General features: G+C 43.8%; 1 protein-coding gene across 2 annotated transcripts in view; it reads left to right on the top strand.

Annotated features, from left to right (window-relative positions):
• The window catches only part of PRTFDC1 (phosphoribosyl transferase domain containing 1), a 52,400-nt gene that overhangs the window by 14,700 nt on the left and 11,804 nt on the right, over positions 1-25,896 (top strand). For both annotated transcript variants that reach the window (XM_083580024.1, XM_083580023.1), the window contains exon 4: positions 14,118-14,183. In XM_083580024.1, coding sequence (XP_083436150.1) covers positions 14,118-14,183 — 66 coding nt within the window. The remainder of the gene's footprint in view (positions 1-14,117; positions 14,184-25,896) is intronic.

Raw genomic sequence — 25,896 nt, 5'->3', positions numbered from 1 at the left:
CCTGGTAACCTCTATGGTTTATTGAAGACTTCTGCATTTCATTCTGGGACACATGACTGAATGCAGCCAGTCTCTCACCAACTAAGGCAGAGATGAAGAACCTGTAGCTGCCCAAATGTTGTTGGACTACAACTTCTATCATCCCTGACCATTTGCTATCCTGGCTGGGGCTGATGGGAGTTGGAGTTTAAGAAGATCTGGAGGGCTCCAGGTCCCTCATTGTTACATATTTAAAAAAATATTAGAGAGAAGCCCTCGTCTAAAAGTTGCTAAATGTGATTGGTATTTTAAATAAATTTTCACTGTATTTCTACAGAAGGGATGCAGGCAATTTGAAAAAAAAAATGTTATATGGTCTCCTAGAAGAATATTTTTAGTAGTGACTGTCGAATATGTGTTTCAGCTTTGAAAATGGCATTTTAAACTTCTGTTATCAATAAAGTAACTCTTTGTTCATTCCTGTGTTTATAGGAAATCTTCAAAAGAAAGTTGTTTTGCTGATGTCTAAATCATGTGGTAGAAAGTGTAGGAGATATGTGGTTTGAGCTAGCTTGCTTAATCCTTTGAAACTCATCACAATTATTTATGGTATCCAGAACATAACTAATTTTAAAAATGTGACCTCCCTACTGAATAACAACCAAGATACACAATGGGTGCATTGATACGTGCACACAACCAAATACATTGATATTATATGTTTGGGGTTTTTTCCTACATTCCATTATTTGCAATTTATTTTACAGTTTTTCATTCTCGGCGGTATGTTGTCTCAGACAGAAGGATCCATGCCTGAAAACACTTGAGAAAAACATACAACAATACGGGCTTTGTGCCTGAACCTTTTAGGGAATCTGATTACATTCAGCTAATAGTTCAGGTTTTGGTAAACTGAGATCGGGGTAGCCAAGGTCGTGGTTTCCAGATGTGGCTGGACTGCAGCACCCTTCATCCATGATGATTGGCTGATGGGAGTTGCAGTTTGACAACATCTGGAGGGCACCATGTTGGCTCTCCGTGCTGTAGACTTATAAGACACTCGGCCATTTTTAAAGTTCTAATAAATTTGTGGGCTACACTAGAACTTTGCAGATCAAGTTTTCTTTTTCAAAAGTGATGAGCTCAAGTCAATATATGTAATCCTGCCCTTCCTCTGAGCTCCCTCTCTGGCTCTCAGTCACCAAACCTACAAAGGTCCTTTGTCTCCACACTTCTTGCCAATGGTACACAGTCCTCCTGTCCCTTGGTCTTGCCTGTGTTGTGTCTACCCTCCCCCACCGCCAGTCCCCATGCTCCACTTTCCCCATTTCCAACTCTTTCTTTAATACGCTTCTCTGTTCTGTTTGTAATTCCCTTTTTATTATTCACTTCTCACCCTGCTTCCTACCCTTTGGCCCTTATTTTGGCCGCTCTGGCTCTAGGGTCCTTGTCCACCCAGCATCCCCACCTACTTTGGAATAAATATTTATAGGCTCAGGCTGCTGGGGTTTGTTGCTGTGCTTGGTTTTGGTTGTTGGTTATTGTTGTTTTTGTACTTTTGGCATTATGAGGAATCAGATGCTGCAGCTATGAATGAAGTAATGACTTCCTACCGGGAGACCATCCATTGTGGTTTCCTGGCACGGAAGCACAATCCAAAGGGACACTTGATTACTGCTAGATGTTCCACTGCTAATTTAGACGAGTTTCAGTGTTTCATTTATAATGGGAGTAAGTGTGTGCTCTTTTCAGGCTGAAGGACGTTTCCCAAGCGAAATAACCGCACTAAAAGCAGATCGGCAGCAAATTTTCTAAAATGCAGCTTATGGAAACCACTTAATTCGTGGCCAGTAGGAAAAAGAAAAACTTAAATGGCTTGCTAACCTTTAGTGGCATTCAGTCAGTATGCTCAGTGCATTTTGCCAGTTATCTATACCTAATTGGCATGGAAAATTGAACTCATGACTCCTTGTAGGAAAACGCACACATGGGTGTGTGTTTTTCACCCTGCTCTGTGGGTTACAGGAGAATCTCCACTATTTCAGTTGGTTAAAGGCTTTTCCTTGGAAGAAGCCGAGGTCAAGCATTCTGTTCCCTGTGCTTTCATATCTGCGGTCAAAGTGGTGATTTGTATTGTCTTCATTCACAGTATGCGGTCGTGGATTAATTACATATTGGCGCCTGCCTGGTGGAGTGAATTCCCATCACCCCTGAAGCCAATGTTTGCACTAATTTAAGATGAGTTTTTTTAAATGGGTGGGAGGGCCAAGTATAAGAAGCCAGTTAGCGCAGAATTTGGCCCTGCAGTACAAGCCTTGGCAAGGGGTTCTTGGCAAGGAAACCTTCCTTTTCTCAGTTTTGGTAGGAGCTGTTTCAGCCTTAGTAAGAAGAGCCAAACAAGACTATTATTATAACATATTGGGAATTTTTGAATTGGGCAAGGTTACTGTTAGTGATGGGGAAGAACTGAGGGGTGCCCTGCGGTTTGAGGGAAATGCATGGATTTGATTTTTTTTTTTAATGGAGGGGAGGATGGGGTCCAAACTGCACTTGTTATTCATGTGTGTGGGTTTTTTTCCCGTTTTCTTTTTAACCACTGCTTGCAACTCTGGTTTGTTGGGTGTGCTTAAACCACAGTTTCCTAGTTTGGGTGCTATGGCAAACTGTGGTTTAACAAATCAGGAAGACTTTTGTGAAGTCAGGTCCTTGGGATAAACACAAGCACTTGTTCAGCTCACTTAGGTCTTCAACCAGTGAATCTACATCCACAGGTGGATCAGGAAGATACGCGAGGTGGTTCTTGACCAAGTTGTTACTGCCATATTGGATTTCAGCTACAGCTGGCTAGACCAAAATATGCAATGGGCATGGTTTTCTAATTAGACTCTCAGTTTATCAGTTTCCACAAGTGCTGCAATATGGCAGGAGAAAAGCATGAGCCATTCTAAGCCCATGATTCTGTATTTCGGGCTGTGTGTATTACGTATTAGGCAAAGAGCATTCAGCATCCTGAGATTCTTAGTTTTCCATTTAAAAACAGGAAGCTGCTAAGCCTGGGGTAACCCAACATGATGCTCTTCTGAAGTTGTTGGAATACAAGTCCCATCATCCCTGACCATTGCCCGTGTTGGCTAGGGCTGATGGAAGTTGGAGTCCCAACAACATCTGGTGTGCACTAATGTTTGCTTAACCCCACACTAAGCTGTACAACTGCAAAAGTGTGCTAGAATGTTTGTGGGAGTGTTCCTACAGGTTTCATTGGAGAGTGAGAATTCAGTGTTCTGCATAAAGTCCCTCCCCCATCTTAGAAGAATCAGAATAAATATGCTTAATACATTTCAGTGTATATGTAGACCAGGCCTTCATTCTAGTACCCTTTCAAATGGGGTGGTTGGCTCACAGGCCATAGGATCCCATTTTTCTTTATAGTTTGTTCCCATGGTACAAGTTCCTTTTGCCACCCTGTGGGAGGATGAGCAGGATATACATTCAAACAATAAGAATAAAGTCCCCTTGGTGTAGATGCTCTAATTTTAACACACGTAACCCTGCCTATAGCCTATAGCTATCTCACTGAAGGAATAGCAGCAATCCCTTTGGGAATGCAAGACCCAGAGGACGTTTCAGAGGATCCCAATATGTTCATGCAGCCGTAAATATTAACTAGTGAAAGTGTTGCTTGGGAATTCTAAGAAGAAGGAGGAAAAAAATCAAGGTAGTTCTGAAACCAGTGGTTAAAATCACTGCAGTTTTAGAAGGTTCAGCCTGCCATCTTGATTCAAAATGGCACCCACTTGTATCCAAATATAGTCAGATACCTGCTTCTTGATCTCAGCATCCATCATGCAAATGAATCAGGACAATGGGCCCATTTAGTCCAGCATTCTGCTCTCGGAGTGGCCAACCAGAGGCCTTTGGGAAACCTGCAAGCAGGACCTGAAAACAAGGGTATTCTCCCCTCCTGTCGTTTCCAGCAACTGGTATATCTTAAGGATCCAAATGCTCATAGAACAGACTAAGTAAAGAAACAGTTTTCCAAAGTATATAGTGTTTGTTTGTTTGGTTTTGTTCCAATATGAATGACAATGCTTAGAGAGCATTTCCTTTCATTTAGCTCTGGAAAAGGAACATTGTTAATTGGAGCAAGCCCAGAAGCATTATAATTTCTCCCAAGGAATTTTATGACATCCTCTGCTGGCATCTCTCAGGCCTTGTTATTTAAAATAGATCAGATGGGGACCCCGCCTTGCAAGGCATAAGCCAGAAAGAGCCTATTCAGTCTAGTTCAAGAATGTGGCAGTAGCAAGGAGGCATATTTCAGCACGACATATCCAATTCCACGTTCTTTCATGTGCCTCATCCATAAGTGGTTCTTGTGATTAAACACTGAACTAGTTTGAGTTGGGATAGCAGAGCCTTCAGATGTCCAGGAATGGAAAGAGACCTTGAAGAGTGTGGTCAGAAGGCAGAGGGCCTCATGCTTTCAGAGAACAAATGCACTTTGTAGTATTCATGTCTCCATCTGCTGACCGTCCTCGTGGTTCTGGTTCCATAATTTTGGAGTCCACGGCCCATTCTTCACAAACCTAGATCTCAAGCATTACTTGCTCCTTGAACCCCGGCTTTTGCAACTGACCCAGGGTATGGTCTGAAGCTAAGCAGATGTGGGTCTGGCCAGCACCTTGATGGGGTGCCATCTGGGAACCACATAAACACTGCTTTGGGTTGTATGACAAAAGGATGTAGGGCGGGATATAAATGTAAAATTGCTAACTTGCTAGCTTGTTCCTAGTACCAACATTTTAAACTTTCTATTGAAAAGATGCAATTACATATTTATTGATTCAGTGGGTATGTGGATGATGCATGGCTTATGTGATGATGATGCACCTCCTCCACCTGTCCAGTTGACCTGTGGTAAACTAAAAGGTCTTTATGCTCAGGTATCTTAATTGCTGTCTACCACCATTCGTCATTCCCCTGAGACGGTTTACGCCAGGATTAGATTCAGTACCTGACCCCACTTCAGTCCTCAAATGGTTCCAGTACCTGAATTCCCCAAGTAGGATGGTTGTTTATTTCCAAACTCACCCAAGGCTCATTCATATCTGTGTATTCATAAGTGGTGATAATTAAATGCCTTATTCAGGGGCAGCAGGCCACTGAATACCAGTTTCTGTGTTAGAAAGCGTTTCCTGCAGGCCCTGTTTTTGTGGACTTCCCAGAGACACCTGCTTGGCTCCTGTTAGAAGCTTGATCCAACAGAGCTGTTCTTACGATTTCTAAAAGAATTACTGTATTTATAAGCAACCTTAGAGTTAGCATTTTCAGTAACCAAAAAAAAATAAATCTTTTGCCTTGCATCTTATGTGACATTAGCAATACAGTTCTCTACATTTCTCCTCAGAAGCTGCAGTCATTTACATGCTTACCTGGGATGAAGCCTCACTGGTCTCATTGGGACTTATTTTTGAGTAAATATGCATAGAATTGCACTGTAAAATGTAGGTTTGTCTCTCTGCAAAGGGGCTTTGAGGTCAAGCTGAAAGTGGTGATACTGTTGGTGGGTGGGTGTGACAGAATATAACTGTGTGCTTACTTTGTTTTTCCACTAGCTTCCCCCCCCCTCAAGAAGTTATTTGTGGGATTAAAATAACCCCCATCTGTTGTCTGCAGTATATGAATTTCCAGAAAGGGGAAGCCATGAACTTAATGATTTTAGTCTTCCGGCAAAATAATTTCAAGTATGCTAATGTTCGCAGAGTGTGAATTTTAAACAATATATATTCATTTTCATTAGTACACAATTCTCCTACTATTCTCTACCGATGCTTCTGTTCCTATGCGGGGGGGGGGGGAGCATATTCACAACAGGAACTATGGTACCTTCTGCTTTCTGCTGTGACAGAAGTATTCCCTGCTCTTAAAAAAAAGTGATACCTTGACAATCACCCAGATTTGCATGTTTGTTAATGGATGTTTATCCTGGAGGGTAACCTGCTATCCATTTGCCCTAGGAGGCAAATGGTCTATATCTGAATATTTTGCCCTATCCTGTAGGTTGGGGTTGAGGAATGTTGGGCCCAGAGTCTAAATGTGGCCCTCCAAGCCTCTCTGTACGGCCCTCAGAACTCTTCCCAGGTCATGCTCCCAAGGCCACGCCCTTCACCAGCCTTGTTCTGCACCTTCTTCCAGTTGCATGGAGTGCGTCCTTGAACTGCGATCGTACCTCTTGCTTGCGAGGCCGGACAGTGACATGAGTCTGGTGACACCCCCACCTCTGCTGTGCAGCCCAAAGAAGATCGCACTTGGGCTGAAGAAGTTTCTCCAACCCTGTGGCACTCCAGCTGTTGCTGAGTTGCCGTTGCCTTTGACCACTGGCCATGTTGGCGGGGCTGATGGGAGTCAGAGTCCAACAACTTCTGAAGGGCCGCAAGTTTCCTACTCCTGCCTTAGGCATTCCTTGTGCTAAATAATAATAATAATAATAATAATAATAATAATAATAATATTAATAATAATAATTTTATTATTTATACCCTGCCCATCTGGCTGGGTTTCCCCGGCCACTCTGGGCAGCTTCCAAAAGAATATTAAAATACAATAACCTATTAAACATTAAAAGCTTCCCTAAACAGGGCTGCCTTCAGATGTCTTCTAGAAGTCTAGTAGTAGTTTTTCTCTTTGACATCTGGTGGGAAGGCGTTCCACAGGGCGGGTGCCACTACCGAGAAGGCCCTCCGCCTGGTTCCCTGTAACTTGGCTTCTTGCAGCGAGGGAACCGCCAGAAGGTTCCCTCAGTGAACCTCAGTGTTACTGTCCAACCTCTTATGCTGTCGCGAGCATCATTTTGCACAAACCTCCCTGACCTAACAGGAGAAAAAACAACTGATTTGGCCAACCCATATCAATAGGAGCACATCATGCTGCAAAAATAGAGCTGTCATCAAGTGGAAAGGCATGTTCAGCTGCAAATTAAGAAGCGGGGGGGGGGCTCTCTCTCAATCCCCCCCCCATTCGAGACAGATGTTTTTATTGGTAGACATCTGAGAAAACTGTACTTTTCAGGGAGTTCGGATTTATCAGATGTGCATGGTTCACGGCACAGGGTTACTGAGCTGCTCTAGCTGGCAGATAATCCCGCTCATCCTCCTTTTCATTCATGTAATTAAATTTGGAGGTTAAATCTTCCCTGCTAGTGGTTGAACAGCATTAAAAAACTGTCTTTCTTCTGTCTCCTTCCCCACCCCAGCTGAAACTGCTCACGCAGTGACGCCATTGGGTGGAAGGTTAATCTACAGCAGAGTGGAGAAACACAATATATCACATTGTTTCTGTGCTCTGAAAGAACTCATCATTAGAAAACATCTCACTTGGTTGCGGCTGCAGTGGCCCAGTCGCCTTGTGCAGCGTTACGGCCGGCCATCTGCAAGCGCCATTCAGCTGTAGTCACCCAGAATCAAGGATGGAAATAATTTCGGCTTGCGATTGAAAAGCCGCACAAGATCAGCCAGGCCTTCGTTCTGCAAATCTGCTATTAACACTCTTTCCATCTATGCATAGATGGGCAGCACGTTGGATTGCCACTGGGATGAGCATTTTGATAAGAGTGCAGTATTAGCCAATAGAGTAGACTGGCACCAGCAGTACTGTTATGTTGTTCTTGTTACTACTACTACTGTTAGATTTAATGAATCACATTTTTTTGCTGTGACTTACACCGCAAAAATAAAAATCAGGTATAAAGGAGAGGAAACAAAAACAGGGTCACCCTAACCTATAATTTGGCTATTTCAAGGCTGAGAAGAACCAAGTGTGCATAGTTATTTGTTCTCTCCCTGCTCTGGGGTCCACCCCCATTTGATAAACTAGCCCTTATGACAGTTGTTTGTAATACTTGCCAATATAAAGGAGAAGCTTCACATCTTTAGCGGAGGGGGGCGGGGTTTACTGAAAAGAAACTTCTTGCTGTACCACAGCTTCTATTTCCCCTCCATGCATTGTTTGAGTGCATTATGCACTTTGAAACATTCAGTTTAAAGACCCACGCTTGCAGTTTCCCCCCCTTAGACAATCTTCCATGCTTAAACAGAACAATTAAAAAACCCAACTCACTTAGCTATTGATAACTTAACTTTGGAGGCTATCGTGAAATCAGCAACACAAACCAAATTGAAATGCACCCTGCTGCTGCTTGATTCCTTTATTTATTTCAAGTGTTGAAGAACAGATAAGGCCATCGAAATGTCACAGCTCAGACAAAACAGCTCTGGAGTTCTGTTAAAATTAGGATGCCACCAGGGCATTCTGGGAGCTGCACTTTCATTGTTGTGTTCTCAGTCGTCCAACAAAAAAATTCCAGGGAAAAAAGGGCTGCATCCTTTACAAACACCTATTAATCATGGCACATTGTCCATTACGCCAGATCTTTTCTTGGGGTCCGGTTCAAGGGAAAGAGATTTCCTGTTTGAAGCCTGATGAGTATACAAATTCCATTTTCATGAAATGTTTCATCCGGAATTTGCTGTAAATGCTTCCTAACATGCTAAAAATAAAGGAAGGTGTGTACACGCTTAGGGACACTTAAGACTTTTCTGCAAGGAGCAATCAAAAGTCTGGGCACATTGTTGTCATTCTTCCAGCATTGACTGGAGGCTAATATGTGAGTCACAACTAGTGGTGCTGGAGAAATTCATTCGGTCCATGCTTTTAAGCAAACTAACCTTAACACGTGCTCTCCAGCAGAATACAGTCGTACCTTGGAAGTCAAACGGAATCCGTTCCAGAAGTCCGTTTGACTTCCAAAATGTTCGGAAACCAAAGCACAGCTTCTAATTGGCTGCATGAAGCTCTTGCAGCCAATCAGAAGCCGCAGAAGCACCGTCTAATGTTCGGGTTCCAAAGAATGTTCGCAAACTGGAACAGTCACTTCCCAGGTTTGTGGCGTTTGGGAGCCAAAATATCCGAGTACCAAGGCGTTCAGGGTCCAAGGTACAACTTTATGTGGAGTGGACACAGTTAACCTTTGGATTGTGCAAACAAGCTTTTAATACAATCAAAAACCAAAAAACAACAACCCTAGGTTTAAAAAATATAATTAAAGACAAGAGCAAAAGAGGATCACAACAACAGTAACTTAGCCCGAACCAATTTTTAATGGTGAAAATGTTAAAAGGCTTTTCAGCTTGCCTTTTAAAGGGAGGGGGGCAATCAAATCTCTTTAGGGAGAGAGTTCCATGACATGGGTGCAGCAGCTGATAAGGCCCTGCCCCCTGTCCCATCCAGCCACAACTCTGAAGGCAAGAAGGCATGGATGCAAGAAGGCAGTGCTGAATACAATGGATGGACAGGTTCACAAGGAAAGAAGGAGATGGCCTTCTTCTAATTTAGGCCTTGTCCAAGAGTATCTGACAGCTTCTGTGCTTTGGACTGATTGTGATGCAGCGAAGATGAATAAAACCTGGTCTATAAAAATCTATATTGTTGACACATCCCAAACCTGATGTACCGGTACTTTTAAAAAAAAAAACAACACACTTTTTTTTGCACTTTCTAGGAGCACCATATCAACAGGTTTCTTCTGAGGGAGGAAGGGGGTGAGTATAACAGCTCGGATGATAGGCAACTAGGGATGTAGTAAAGGGCCCGTCCATAGTTTTAACGAGGCAGAGTGCTGGAAATTTATTGCAGCCGCATTTGTGCCATTATTAAGTTAGCCTTTGTTCTGCCAGAACAGTTTTTAAAAGATTCCATTTTCTGCTCAGCTACTGCAAGCCGGCAGATGTGTGCTGCTTTGTGCAACTTTCACATCGGCAGCCCTGTTTGTGGGACTCCTCTCTTTCCTGAGACCACCCAATTCATTGCACATGTAGCTTCAGATGGATTCAAGATCCCTCTGGCCTCCAGAAAAGAAAAGGAAGACTGTAATAATAGGCTAACCCACCCAGTTCAAAAGACATGATCTAATACTGGAAGAATTGGCAACCTAAAAGTCGCTGCTGTTATGGAAGCTTTGAGAAGGTGGCTCAAGAAACGTATTATGCTGGGATTTTCTCTCTACGGCACTTAAAGGAGCATATACAGAAAGCTTTAAACAGTGCTTTCTGGGTTTGTTCTTCGAAATTCCATTTATCTGGGATGTTTATAAAGTACAGGATAAGGGGATAAGGCTGCAATCCAGCTTCTGGTGATGTTTCTCATGATTGCAGCTGGAGAGGCAGTGCATTTATCCCTGCCACAGGTCTCTGCCATGGATGCATTCCTGCAGAATACAGTCATAACTTAGAAGTCGAACAGAATCCGTTCGGGAAGTCCGTTCGACTTCCAAAACCTTCGGAAACCAACACACAGCTTCTGATTGGCTGTAGGAAGCTTCTGCAACCAATTGGAAGCCATGGAATCCCCATCGGACGTTCGGCTTCCAAAAATAATTCACAAACCGGAACAGTCACTTCTGGGTTTGTGATGTTCGGGAGCCAAAACGTTCTACTAGCAAGTGTTTGACTAGCAAGTACGACTGTATCTGTGAGGCCTCAGCTAAGTTCACAGACAGGCTGCAGTTGGGGATCCCAGGCAGGCAGACTTAAGGTTCAGAGGCAGAGGGTGTGGTCTATGATGAATCAGGCTGTAGAGCACAAAGGCATGGAAAATGAGAGGGATGGAGCAAGTCCACTTAGCAGCATCTGCCAAGGACCAACTGAGCACATGACTTGGGATATTGCTGTTTTATTAAGTCTTGTAGCGTCTTGATTGGTTTGAAGGGTCAACGGACAGTATCCATGCGGGTATTGAAATCTAGAGGATATAACTGAGCCACAGAGTTTAATTTGCTGATGAACCAGAGTGTTGATGGTATAGATGATAAGACACAGGAGACTTGCTGCTGGAAACTTGGATTCAAGCTCACTACATTTTCCCAGCCAGCTTGCTGTGGTGGCTACATTTGCATGATGAAATGTCAGTTGAGTAAGCCAAGACATGCATGAGCTTCACAGCCACTTTGTTTGTGTAAGCCACGAAGCTACAGGTAACCATAGCTTCCTATGATGTCTGAATCAGAAAACCAAGGTTAACATATAAAATATGGCTTCCAGATCCTGGCTTCTTTGGAAGCTGTTTACCCTAGTTGCCAGTTCAGACGTAACGGGAAGCTGAAGTAGCTTAAGCTTCCTGGTTCGTATACTTGCTTGTGCAAAGGGAGCATGTAGGTTGTGCGTATCACAGTTTATAAGCCAGGATTTGATGGTGTGAATGCATCCACCATCTTCAGAGGGAAGCGTGAAGTCATCCAAGGCGCCTTCAGATATTCCTGAGTTCTGGCAACGTCAGAGAGCATAGATGAAGGTTTGCACAGATAAAAATTAAGGTGCTCTTGATGCCTTTCCTGCCTCTTCATCACCTGGGTTCCACTCATCTTCATAGGTCAGCCATTGTTAGATGTCTGCCCTCTATAAAGTTTTCAGAACAGATTTAAAAGATGTTTCCTGATGGCAATTTCTTCAATTTGTCACAGGGAGCTGTGATGAATTGTGGAGCAAAATACTGTGAAGTGGCTTGAAAGCAGTACATAATGATTCATGGCAATATGTTGAATTTAACTGGAATACAAAATTGGTGATAAGAACTGCTTTTTTTCAATATCGTCTTTAAAGTTCTGAAAAAACATGGGAATGAACCGTCTAGCTCAGAGGGAAGCCAGCGTGGTGCTCTCCCAATCAGTGTTGGACTATTGTTTATGCTGATGGGAGATAGAGTCCAAGAACATCAGGGAGGCGGTAAATTGAATCTCCCTCACTGATACCATTAGAAGACAGTTGTGAGTCCAAGTTGACCTTTAAATATGATGGAATAAAATCCCAATTTTAGGTTGCTAAACTTTTTATTTATTGTATTTTTAGCCCTCCAAGGCAGTTTACATAACACAATATAAAATGCATTTGAAATCACCAAACAACATCCATACAGTGCCTGGAAGATGAAAATGCGGCTCATTTAACTATCACTGATGTTAAGATGACTAACTTTATTGTATCCATGTAATCTATCCAAGAGCTTTTTAGTTTCTACTGAGATTGTTTTATTTTTGTTTATAAATTTAATAAATTTTGTTTGTATTTGTTGCATCAGTAACAATAAAAATGGGGGAGGCTCGGCAAAAAAATATTGAAACTGAGTTAAAGCACAAGCAGAAATAGTTCAAAAACATAGCATAAGACAACTGTAAATGAAATTAGCAGTTTCAAATTTAAAACATTTAAGGAAAAACCAATTTGGAACACTTTAAGGTATGCTTAAAGCTTTGCATAGAAGAGGCATGGCTCAGTTCACTGCGGAGGGAATTTTTTAACCAGTGGGTCACCACTGAAAAGGCCCTTCAAGAGGGGGGAAAATATTAATATAGAGAGTAGAATTCAGTGTTGCTATTTTTGCTCCAGTGGAGGTGCCCACTAACATGTGAGAAAGGGAGACATTCCCCACCCCCACCCCCAGTTCTTGCTGCAGCCCTCTCAGCTCCATGAAAATCTGCTCCAGAGGGTTGGGGGCTTCAGGGGAGAACATGGAAGGTAGGGTGAGGGCTTCAGGGGAGAGAGGGAATTGCAGAAAATTACCTCTTTCTCTTATTCATATGCCTCCACTGGATTATAAGACAAGCAGAACAGCAACATTGGATTTCACCCATTGAAATCACACAAGAAAAGAGTATCAAGCAGCGCTGATGGACTTAAGGATGATATGCAACAACATATTAAATATACTCATATAATGTCACTTATGAAAGGCAGCTAATGTAATACACAGGCATTTGCTTTGATTTCATTTGCACATCTGTTCCTTCCATTGTGGCGAAATATTCTTCTGCTTTGGCAGGAATTGCAAATATGGTCACAAGAATTACATAGCAGTTTCCCCAGTAGCTGCCAGTTCACAGCTATACAATCCTTAACTTCTCTTATTGGATAGTATAATCCTGTGCTTTGAAAGACTCTTGGATTCACTTTTGTAGTTCTTTGCCAGCAGCAGAGTTCTTGCCGCAGCCAAGAGTGTTAAAATGCAAAGGAAGTATACTTCAAAGTCTTTGAAAGAGATTTTATCATTTTATTTTTTTTAAGTAAACAAAAGACCATTTGCTTGTTTGTTTATTACAACTATTAATTACTCTGTAGGTCTAGAAGAGTCTTGTTCCCAAAACAGATGTCTTATTGGTGGTTTTACCGGGGGGGGGGGACAGGGGGGACACAGACTTTTTCTAGTATGGAAACATTAGAAAGAACTCACATCTTTTTCTGCAGCAGTAAGATGTTCTGTTTTCCTCACCCTTCTTATTAATTTCAGTTATCGTCCTCTGTTCAATAAAACTTCTAGGGTGATTTACATAATATAGTAATCAATATTCCAATAGTAACCTGAAAACTCCCCCCCCCCCAAAAAAAAGGTTTCCCTGAGATTAGACCATCCACTACAGTCATAGTATTTTGGTGCCTCCTTTTAAAAAAAAAGTATTTTGCCAGGCATTTGGTGATTAATTGCACACTGCTACTGAGAGTATATTGCTGGTATGGATTTATTGTAACCTTTATTTCTATTGATGGTTTTGTATATTTATCTGGTCTTAAGGATAGTTGTTGGGACGCAGGTGGCGCTGTGGGTTAAACCACAGAGCCTAGGACTTGCCAATCAGAAGGTCGGCGGTTCGAATCCCCACGACGGGGTGAGCTCCTGTTGCTCAGTCCCAGCTCCTGCCCACCTAGCAGTTCGAAAGCACTTCAAAGTGCAAGTAGATAAATAGGTCCCGCTCCGGTGGGAAGGTAAACGGCGTTTCCGTGTGCTGCTCTGGTTCGCCAGAAGCAGCTTAGTCATGCTGGCCACATGACCCGGAAGCTGTACGCCGGCTGCAACCCCAGAGTCGGCCGCGACTGGACCTAATGGTCAGGGGTCCCTTTACCTTTAAGGATAGTTGTTAGTTGCCCTGAGTGAGGTATAATAACAGACAATAAATGAATCAGTTCTATAGAGATAGGTTTCACTGAGATTGGTCTGTGGGTCCTTTTTGGGTACTAGCTCACAGTCAACTCATTAGGGATGAAGGTATTTGTCAAAATTAGAGTGCAAGTAAAATGTGATCTACTTTTATTTTTCAGAATGACCAGTCTATGCAAGATACACAGATCATAGGGGGAGATGACTTCTCAAAGCTGGCTGGAAAGGTTTGTAAGCTTTTTAAATAAAACGAGGCCATTATGACACCAAGATTGGACTAACACTGAGATTCAAAGATAGCATGATTAGGGCAATAACAAAACCCAGAGAGAAGCAAAAGAAGCAAGATGCTAATAATTACCTTCTCCACGAAAGGCAGGGAAAAGAGAAACAGTCACCTTGGTTTCAGCATGACCAAGGGTGCAAAATCACAGCTGGGTCCACAACTACTATCAGAGCTAAATACACACTCTTTAGTAACTGGATATTATTGACAGTGAACATGTGAGCTACTGATAAATATCCCGAAAAGGATTCTAGCCCCGCATTCTGGAGGAAAAGACATTGTCAACACATAATAGTAAATTGTCATTTGCACTGCATGCCTGAAGTGGACCTGCACAGCCAGGTGGAGAAATTTGGTAGCGTTTAGTTTCGCTTTCAGAGAATCCTGGCTCGTCATGGCATACTAACCAGAGATAACAGTTTACCACAAGCTCTGATGAGCTTCTACACAAGCCAGTTCCAAGCCATGGGTTATGGGGTTTGTGATAAACCACAGTCTCCGGTTTGTATATCACAGCAAGCCAGGATTCTGCAGAAGCAAAACTGAAGTGCTAACCCAGGGTTGGCTAGTCTGCGGCCCTCCAGATACTGTTGGACTACACCTTCCCTGATCCCTGACAGCAGGTTGGTGATGATGGGAGTTGCAGTCCAATAAAATCTGGAGGACTACAGGTGCCTCACCTGTCACAGAGTGTTCACAGCTCATTCCGGTGCATGTCTAAGTGCCATTGCATTCTGTAGTGCTCACACCCAAGTAAGTTGGAGATTTCTTCCCTGCCATCCCAACAGACCTTCCTGCACCTGTTAAACAATTATGTACCTTGCTTCAACATAAGCCAGCATGAACATTGTCATAACTGTCACTAGATAACTGAGAAGCTGCTTTTGAAAAGTAAATGTTTGATTCAACACATGCAGCCAGTCTGCATAAAGGCCATTTCAGCCAGTTCTTTCAAGTACTGTACTTATGTCCACTCAATTTAATTTAAACAACAGTCCACCCCTTTTTTTTCTTTTTTCAAGCTGGCAAAATAGCTGCTTCTAGCAAAGGGGCAGCTAGAAACATTGTTTTGCCTAGATATAATCCTGTGTTTCAGAGGGCCAAAAAAAGACAATATGTGGAATGCATGATTGCATTTAATATGCCTAGAGCCCCCCCCCCCTTCTATTAGCTATAATAGCCACAGAGTGGTATGAGCAGGATTCAGTCTGCAGGAAGGGAGGTTAACCCTTTCCAACCATCCTGCAGTCATGCTATTCTCCCCATGAGTAAATCTACCATCAATTACAGCTTTTCACCCAGCACAAATGGCAACATGGGATGGGTCATTTTTGAGGAGACTACAGCATAGAAGGGAAGGGTTAAACACCCCCCCCCAAAAAATACATCATCATCAATATCCCGCTCCCGCTCTCCCACAGCTTCTGTTTTCAAAGGCGAAGGCAAATTGAATGCATTTGTCTTGTTTTGGCACTGAATATTTTAATAGCACCTTGGTTTTGACAATGGTCAATCATGGGATTTGTCAATGATTTGAATCTTTTTATGTGCTGGAAGGCTGATAAGCAATTTATTTTCATTTTCCCCCATTCTGCATGCACATACTGATGTTTAAAAAAAGGGAAAATAAAATATTTTTGTTCAAGGACAAGACTCTTTTAATCCAGGCCTAGTTATACGCTGAATCACTTCAGGATGACTTTATTTCATTAGGCAGATGGTCTGTGTGGGAAAGTGATCAAAACGGCAAGCCTCAGGATGAATTTGGGCAGGAAACCACTAAAATTAATTTACACTGCAAGTGAAATTACTCTTGTGTTAATAGTAGGACTGGTAACTGATTAAAGACTTTTAGTTAATTAATCACCTGGCTTTTAACAGATTAATCAATTACATTTTAATAAATTGTCCTATTACCAAAATCTCAGTGTCTTTTTCTCTTATTGAAGGAACTGCGTGATAACTTCATGATTTATTTAACAAAAGCTATCTACCATCCATTGTCGCCAGTACTGTCTAAAATAGCAAAATACAACTCAAACCGATTTTCTTTTATATGTTGCCGGGTGGTATAAGAAATGGTTTGTGAGAATTATTGCGCATCAGTATTATGTCAGTTGTTACATGATTAGTATGTTAGTACCAGAACCAGTGTTTAGGTTTGCAGTGTTGAGTGTTAAAAGAGGCAAGCCTTCCTGGATCTAAAAGAGGGAATTTCAGCGGCTGTAGCTTGTTATGCAATCTACACCCGCAGCAATTCTCTCCATTTGGCCCAGGGGTGGCTAACCTGTGGTCTCCAGATGTGGAGGGCCACAGGTGAACCACCCCCCCCCCATTTTATAAACCTGCTTCATATTTTCATTAGCTGTGCTGGCAAACAGAGCATAGGTTGCAATTTCTTGCAAGGCTGAATTAGCAGGTTCTCACCAGTCCCCCATCACATCTGCCTACCAGTCTTACTAAGGACATTACGTGTGTTCCTTACAAAGATTATGTAAATGTACCAGGTTTATTATAACTATCCTCGTTGTTCAACATTGAGCAACCTTTGAAAATCTGCCACAAACAGAACGCGGTTCATAAACTCGACGTGTTTATTTTCATCCTTGCTTACAGATGACTTGAATAATGCCAGCTGACAGGATTAGATAAAGCTTAATATCCTTTTTCAGAAAACCTTTCCTTTTCCCCCCATTTTCTAAAAAAAGGCTTTAAGCCAACTTTTGAGATATATTAAGGAATCAAAGGCTGCATGGAGCTAAATATTAACTACCTGTATCGTGTTTTGTGCCTGAAAGGTTAATTTTGAATATCTACTTGCTACAAAAAAAAAAGAACCCTGCTGGGTTTTGTTGTCAGCAGTTAGCAAGAAAGCTTTGGTGTCAACAAGACTTCAAAAGTATACTGCCAGAGTGTGGAGAAAGAGACCCCCTGGGGCATTCCTAGTGTGCCAGCCAAATGCCCTCAAAAACAGTGGATATACAAATACGAAAGAGAGGGATGGACTGCAGTTCCCATGGTCCCTGACCACTGACCATGCTGGGTGGTCTTGATTGAAGTTGGAGTCCGACAACATCCAAAAGGCCGCAGGTTCCCCTCACCTGTAACTGCCTGCCCAAGCTGGGGGTCAAACTACAGTTAGGTTAGTAGTGTGTTTCAGCTACCACACTTAGGAGATTGCACATTTTTTAACAAAAGCATCCCCTGGGATCTGCTTTAGTTATTTCCTCCCATGCCATTTACTTGCATTAAATTGTCTCCCCAACGCTGTTATTTGTCCCTGAAGGTGTTATTTGCTGAGTCAGCCTCCCAGCCCCTTTGTGGCTATATTTGATGAAGGAAAAACATGTCCTGTGTAGAGCACAGTCATAGAAAACACACTTTTTATGTGCGTAAAACTACTTGACATGTAGGTTTAGCATTACTAAAGTCTCAGCAAGAAATAGTCTCAGCAAGAGTGGCGGTGGGAAAGCTGTGGCCTTCCAGATGTTGCTAAACTACAACTCCCATCAGTGGCGTAGCGTGGGTTGTCAGCACCCGGGGCAAGGCAAGTAATTTGTGCCCCCTAACCCGTGGATTTGCCCTAACCCCCAGATGTTGCGGCTGGTGCGGCCAGCCCCCCCGGCACCCCCCACGCTACGCCACTGACTCCCATCATCCATGACTGCTGGCCATGCTGGCTGGGACTGATGGGAATTGGGAGTCCAGCACCCTGTGAACCTTAGGGCAGCCACAGGGATTTTTTGGCCCTTCAGCAATTTCTGGCCCTCTAGAAATAGTTGGACTCTTAATTCACAACCCTAGCCAGGGATTGGTTAGGGATTAGATTTGGAACCCAACAACATCTGGAAGGCCACAGGTTCCCCACCCCTGCCTTAGAACTGCAACTTGCAAAGCTTTTAGCTTGAGCTCCTGGCCTCCTGTGCCAGATCTGTAGCCATCATTTATATACAATACCCCCTCCAAAGGTTAGTCAGTGACTCAAGCTATCCTGGATCCTAGTTCCTCCCAGCCAGTTCCTGGCCAGATAGCCAGTTATCTGCTTTCCCAATATTTGATATGAACCCAGGGATTCAGACTCCTTTTGAGAATGCCACTTAGGGAGTGTGAACCTTTAAACTACGAAAACCACCTATACATTTTAGTTGTCTGGAGTGAGCCAGCAGTAAATCACACTGTGCAAGCTGGAGTTAACTCTTCATTAGCAGAAACAGGAGTGTCAGGCCTAATGAGCCCAGCAACTCATCTCTGGTAGGTCTTGCTCGCATGAAGCAGTTGCTGAGACTGAAGGTCTTCACCTCCCTGCAGCTGCCTAAGTGCTGCTCCTCACCAGCAATCTATTGCTTTTTTCCAAGCAACCAGAGACTGCGTCTCCATGTCACCAACCTCTCCTCTGCCCTTTTCATGCCTCTTCTGATTCTGGGAGACAAGCAGGGAGGGGAGCTTGTTGCAGTAGGAGAGGGAGACACCCGTGACTCTTCACCAACCTGACTCATCTCTGCCTCTTGGCCTCTCTCCTCCCACCCTCCTGCTTCAGCTTCTGATGCTGATTCTGGACTGCTCTCTGCCACAGACTCTGCCAGCTCACTGAGCCCTGTTCCCTCCTCATCTTCTGACACCTCCTCTTCCCACTCTTCTCCCTCTGACCACTCATTGTTCTCCCACCACTCCTCCCCGGGACCTGAGCCTGCTTCCCTTGGTGGTTGCCCAGCTGGTTCCTCCTACCATTCCTCTGTGTCCAACCAGTCCATGACAATAGTGCCTGCAAACATGGTTCTTATTTGGGGAGAAAAGAGCCCAGTCTGTGCCCAAACAAAGAGCACGAGAAGGACACCATTAGGCATGTCAGATTTTAGGAAGGGTCTGTAAAAAAATAAATAAACCTTGCTTCCCTGTTCAATTGCCCAGGAGAGAGAAAGTTGGCAGCTTCATCTGGCTGCTCTGATTGCAGGGAATCTGTTACCTGACGGAATTCTTTCCACGTCTTGAAAGCCCACCTTGCCTCGCTCTGTTATTGCCATGCGGCTGACAACTACCTGCCTACCCTCAGCAGATATAATTAGCATTGTTACATTTTCTGCAGCAGATGAGATGACTCAACACCTTCTGAAGCAGAACCAAAAAAAGAAAAAGGGGAAAAAAAGGGATGCTACTGGGAAAAGGGAGAATCAATTTGAGGTATAGCCAGCAGGACCCACATGTATCATCTTTCATCATGGAGCATCTGCCTTCTGTTCATCATTAGCAGCATGAAGGTTACTGATCTTATTGGAGCTGTCACAATGGAGCTGGATGTTCTGATTCAGATTTCTTTCTCTATCTCTTTTTTAATCCTTCTTACCAATCTAGGCTGCATAGACATATGTTCTTGAATTAGGAGATAAATATAGGGATGGTGGTGGTGGGGTTTCTTGCAAATTGAACTCTACCATACCTAAGAGAGTGGCATGAGGGGGGGGGGGAACAGCTGAATCTGATATTTACTACACACCATTAAAGCAGCGCTAGCAGGACCCTTAGCTCACAGTTGTAGAACATACAGAATATGTGAGTGCTGTTCTTTGTGTGAAGGGCTGTGGCCTAGCAGCAGAGCATGGGCAAGGTCTCCGGTTCAATCCTGGCATCGTTGGGTAGAACTGCAAGAGTACCCAGTGTGAAATTATTGAGAGTCACTGCCAATCGATGCAGACAGTACTGATCTGCATGGACCATGTATAAGGCATCTTCCAATGTTCCTTTGTTTACTTAGAAGTTGCCTATATTCAACGGAGCTTACTCTTTGATATGCGTGTGCAGGATTGCAGCCCCACCGTGCAAATTTAACCATGTCTACTCTGAAGTAACTGCCATAGAGTCCAATAGGGCTTGCCCCAGGCAAATGGGTGTATAGTACTGTGCGGCAAATCTCCTGTTCTTTTATATTTATTTGAAACCGTTATCTCCCATCTGTGCTCGCTCAAGGCAGCTCAAAGCTCACACCATAAATTAGCAAGCTGAAAACATCAAAACGCTGAGACAACAGTAAAAAAAAAAAAAAACTAGCAGCAGCAAAGATTGTTTAAAAAGAAAAAAAGCAGATGCACATAAAAACTAATATACTGTATTTTTCGCCCTATGTTGTTGTTGTTGTTTAGTCGTTTAGTCGTGTCCGACTCTTCGTGACCCCATGGACCAGAGCACGCCAGGCACTTCTGTCTACCACTGCCTCCCGCAGTTTGGTCAGACTCATGTTTGTAGCTTCGAAGACACTATCCAACCATCTCGTCCTCTGTCGTCCCCTTCTTCTTGTGCCCTCCATCTTTCCCAACATCAGGGTCTTTTCCAGGGAGTCTTCTCTTCTCATGAGGTGGCCAAAGTATTGGAGCCTCAGCTTCACGATCTGTCCTTCCAGTGAGCACTCAGGGCTGATTTCCTTAAGAATGGATAGGTTTGATCTTCTTGCAGTCCATGGGACTCTCAAGAGTCTCCTCCAGCACCATAATTCAAAAGCATCAATTCTTCGACGATCAGCCTTCTTTATGGTCCAGCTCTCACTTCCATACATCACTACTGGGAAAACCATAGCTTTTACTATACGGACCTTTGTTGGCAAGGTGATGTCTCTACTTTTTAAGATGCTGTCTAGGTTGGTCATTGCTTTCCTCCCAAGAAGCAGGCGTCTCTTAATTTCGTGGCTGCTGTCACCATCTGCAGTGATCATGGAGCCCAAGAAAGTAAAATCTCTCACTGCCTCCATTTCTTCTCCTTCTATTTGCCAGGAGGTGATGGGACCAGTGGCCATGATCTTCGTTTTTTTGATGTTGAGCTTCAGACCATATTTTGCGCTCTCCTCTTTTACCCTCAATAAAAGGTTCTTTAATTCCTCCTCACTTTCTGCCATCAAGGTTGTGTCATCTGCATATCTGAGGTTGTTGATATTACTTCCAGCAATCTTAATTCCGGCTAGGGATTCATCCAGCCCAGCCTTTCGCATGATGAATTCTGCATATAAGTTAAATAACCAGGGAGACAATATACAGCCTTGTCGTACTCCTTTCCCAATTTTGAACCAATCAGTTGTTCCATATCCAGTTCTAACTGTAGCTTCTTGTCCCACATAGAGATTTCTCAGGAGACAGATGAGGTGATCAGGCACTCCCATTTCTTTAAGAACTTGCCATAGTTTGCTGTGGTCGACACAGTCAAAGGCTTTTGCATAGTCAATGAAGCAGAAGTAGATGTCTTTCTGGAACTCTCTGGCTTTCTCCATAATCCAGCGCATGTTTGCAATTTGGTCTCTGGTTCCTCTGCCTCTTCTAAATCCAGCTTGCACTTCTGGGAGTTCTCGGTCCACATACTGCTTGAGCCTTCCTTGTAGAATTTTAAGCATAACCTTGCTAGCGTGTGAAATGAGTGCAATTGTGCGGTAGTTGGAGCATTCTTTAGCACTGCCCTTCTTTGGGATTGGGATGTAGATTGATCTTCTCCAATCCTCTGGCCACTGCTGAGTTTTCCAAACTTGCTGGCATATTGAGTGTAGCACCTTAACAGCATCATCTTTTAAAATTTTAAATAGCTCAGCTGGAATACCATCACTTCCACTGGCCTTGTTATTTGCAGTGCTTTCTAAGGCCCATTTGACTTCACTCTCCAGGATGTCTGGCTCAAGGTCAGCAACCCCACTACCTGGGGTGTACGAGGCATCCATTTCTTTCTGGTATAATTCCTCTGTGTATTCTTGCCACCTCTTCTTGATGTCTTCTGCTTCTGTTAGGTCCTTACCACTTTTGTCCTTTATTATGGCAATCTTTGAACGAAATGTTCCTTTCATATCTCCAATTTTCTTGAACAGATCTCTGGTTCTTCCCATTCTGTTGTTTTCCTCTATTTCTTTGCATTGCTCGTTTAAGAAGGCCTTCTTATCTCTCCTTGCTATTTTTTGGAAATCTGCATTCAATTTCCTGTATCTTTCTCTATCTCCCTCGCATTTTGCTTGCCTTCTCTCCCCCGCTATTTGTAAGGCCTCATTGGACAGCCACTTTGCTTTCTTGCATTTCCTTTTCATTGGGATGGTTTTCGTTGCTGCCTCCTGTATAATGTTGCGAGCCTCCATCCATAGTTCTTCAGGCACTCTGTCTAGCAAATCTAAATCCTTAAACCTGTTCCTCACTTTCGCCCTATAGGACACACTTTTTCCCCTCCAAAAATGAAGGGGAAATGTGTGTGCGTCCTATGGGGCGAATGCAGGCTTTCGCTGAAGCCTGGAGAGCGAGAGGGGTCGGTGCGCACTGACCCCTCTCGCTCTCCAGGCTTCAGGAAGCTATCCGCAAGCCTGCGGAGCCTGGCGGGAGTTCCCGCGGGCTCGCAAGGCTTGCGGGCAGCAGCCTGCAGCCCGAAGCACGGGGCGCACTCCGGAGGGTGCCCCGTGCTTTGCGCAGGTGTCCGCAAGCCTTGCGAGCCCGACGGGAGTTGCTGCCAGGCTTGCAAGGCTTGTGGATAGCAGCCTGTTCTGGGGGCTGGGGTCGGGGGAAGCTTGGGCTTCCCCCGCCCCAGCCCTGCGGCTGGGGGGGGGAATATTTTTTTTTATTCATTTCCCCCCCCAAAAAAAACGAGGTGCGTCCTATGGGCCGATACGCCCTATAGGGCAAAAAATATGGTACCTTACAAACCAAAAGGAAGCTTTTACTAGCTTCTGGAAGCCATTTAAGGAGAGAGCAAAGCACACCTACTTGGGGAGAGAGGTCAGCAGCCTAGGAGCGGCCACAGAAAAGGACCTGTCACTGGTCCTGATGAAGTGTATTTCAGGGGGGTGCTGGGATACAAAAGAGGGCTTCTGAAGATGCCCTCAGAAAAAGAGTAGAATTGTATGGGAGTTGAAGTCAGGCCTTCAGATAGCCCGGTCCCAAAAGATGTTCAGTTGCCACTCAGGTGCAGCCCAAGACATTCTGCCGCCTGAGGCCAAGGGCAGGGTGACCATCCACACATACAGGGAAGCCAAAGAAACAGGCAGCTGAGTTTTACTTCAATTTTGGAGACGGGACAGATCCACCACTGCACCTGCTAGCTTGTGGGGAGAGGTCAGGGCAGCTCTTGGAATCTGCCACCTGAGGCAATTGCCCCATTCTGCCTAAGGGTAGGATGAGGTAGGGAACCCTCCAGATGTTATTGGACTGCAACTCTCAGCAGCCCAGCCAGCATGGCCAGTTGTCAGGGATGACAGGAATTGGGGTCCAGCAACATCTGTAGGACCTTCAGGTGATGCAGAGTTGCCCTTTGTTTCAATGCTGAACTTCACCTACTATTAGGAACTCTCCACCCCACTAAAACCTTTCTGGAACAGCAATTTATGAAGATACGATCAAGTTAAATCTTCTGATTTATATAACTAGCCATATCTGATGTGAGTTTTGGTGTGTGTTTGACTGTATCATCCCACTCTGTTGATTCATCTGCTGACTCATTTTTGTTTATTAGTAGAACTGCGGTGCTAGGATGAGCTGTGAGTGAGGAGGTGGCATGGCTTGCACCTGGTGTCTTGATTCAGTGATTTTAAAAAACCAGCCACCTCCCAACACAACATGGTGCACAGACTTTTGTAAAAATGAACATGGAATTATCTGAATGGCTCTGGAACGATTAAACAAAATGCATGGCTTGAACATGAACAGCAAAAATAAAATGCAGAGGCAAGACAAGAAACAGTAAAGACACCCCACACAATTGTAAATGAAATCCATTTGGCAAAAACAATTTTGGTTTTATTCAGTAAGTTGGTTATATTGCTCATTACCAGACTCATAGTTCCAAAGCTTAATTTTGAGCCTGGTTTTTGGTACACGGCTGATTACACAAAAGCTATTAAATCTCAAACGTTATCCAGCTATTCACTGCCCTTTTATCTGTGTTCCATTTCAGACTATTTTGCTGATGTTCACTGATAAGGTGCTGCTGCATGAAACCTTATTGGTGATATGCTTTCAGTGTAAGTAAAGTCAATATAAGGAAGATTTAGGTGTATGTTGCAGCTTAAATATTATATTGATAACCTCCATAATCATTTCCCCAAAACATACTGCTGTCACATCACAGATTAATTTATGTACAGTTATACCTCGGGATAAATATGCTTCAGGATAAGTATTATCGGGTTGCGCTCCACGGCAACACGGAAGTAATGGAGTGCGTTACTTCCGGGTTTTGCCGCTTGTGCATGCGCAGACGGTCAAAATGACGTCATGCACGGAAGCGGCGAAATGTGACCTGCACACATGCACAGTCGCTTCTTACGTTCTATTCAGGATGCGAACAGGGCTCCGGAACGGATCCCGTTCGCATCCCGAGGTACCACTGTATATAGAATTGGCTTTGAGATGTTTACAGTTGTACAAGTTACGATCAATCCTGACTAAGTTAGTCATGCTTGGGTCCTACTGAAGTTTGCAGATTGATTTCATTGGGGAAAGTGCAACTAACATTGACTGGAGCCAAGCCAGTATATTTTCCATGGTGCCATGAACCACTCTTGATTACTTTATAAACACACACAGACATATATATGAATCTTATTAAAAGTATATCCCCCAATAAATGGTTGTGCCTGAACCCCCTGATTCCTGGCCACAGTTTGGATGTTGGGAACTGCAACAACTCCAGCTCCATTTCCGTGATATTGTATTATGAATAAGTCAGTTCTGTTCCTTCAGTGTCCTTAGAGAAAGGGAAATATTCTCATTTTGCTAGCCCCCAGCTTCAACATCACAGCCTTCTTGGATATATCTTATAGCCTCAACGACATAGCCTTCTCAGATATAGGTAGGACTGCCACTTTTTGCCCACCAGCACCCTGTACATTTAACAGTTTAATGGTAGATAAAAATTCAATGGGTGCATCTTTTCCGAGCGTAGAGATGCCACAATAGAAAAGAGATTTCTGTCTGTTGTGCAAATTTTGAATGCTTGGGGGGGGGGGGAGTTGCAATCAGTTACATTTAACAGGCACAAATCTAGCACAAGCAGATTTGCTGTTCATGAAACAATATTAGAGTAACACCCTTCAAGGTAAATGCAAAACCAGATTCATGAGGGTCAGATGCTGGCACAATTAATACCATATAACGATTAACACAGAGATGGTTGGTGTTCGCTCTTCATGATTACAAAGCCTGGTCTCCTCAAGTGTTGTTTTGCAGCTACTAAGAAGGCCCTTTCTCGAGTTCCCACCATACATGCATCAGAAGTTGTTGGGACAGAGAAAAGGGCCTCTGCAGAATAATTCAATTTGCACTGCCCTGACCTCTCTGGTGCCTCGCCCTTCTCTCTCTTCCTCCTGGTAAGCATCAGTGATCCACTTTCTGGAGAACCAGCATAACAACTGCCCCCTCCCCACAGGCTGCTGCTTCTCAACATCCAAGAAGGCTTGTATGGAAGAAGGCAGTCCTTCATGTTACAAGTTGCAGCCAGAGGCTTTACCTTGCACTTCTTGTTCCCTGCCGTAACAAACCATGGTTTGTTGTTATGTCTGAATCAGACCATCTTCCTGTGCGCCAGCAAGGAACTGCTTGTAAGCTTGGCCAAGAGCAGGACCTTCCAGCCTCCTTTTGCAAGGATTTCTGGCATTTGGAGCCCAAGGAGTTTCAACAAGTGGTGCCTAAGCCTGGCATCAGGGTGGAGTTGAG

The sequence above is a fragment of the Podarcis filfolensis genome (genome assembly GCF_964270895.1).
Source record: "Podarcis filfolensis genome assembly, chromosome: 12".
NCBI lineage: Eukaryota > Metazoa > Chordata > Lepidosauria > Squamata > Lacertidae > Podarcis > Podarcis filfolensis.
The sequence above is the reverse complement of the archived record's forward strand: the minus strand, read 5'-3'. Positions and strand labels throughout refer to the sequence as shown.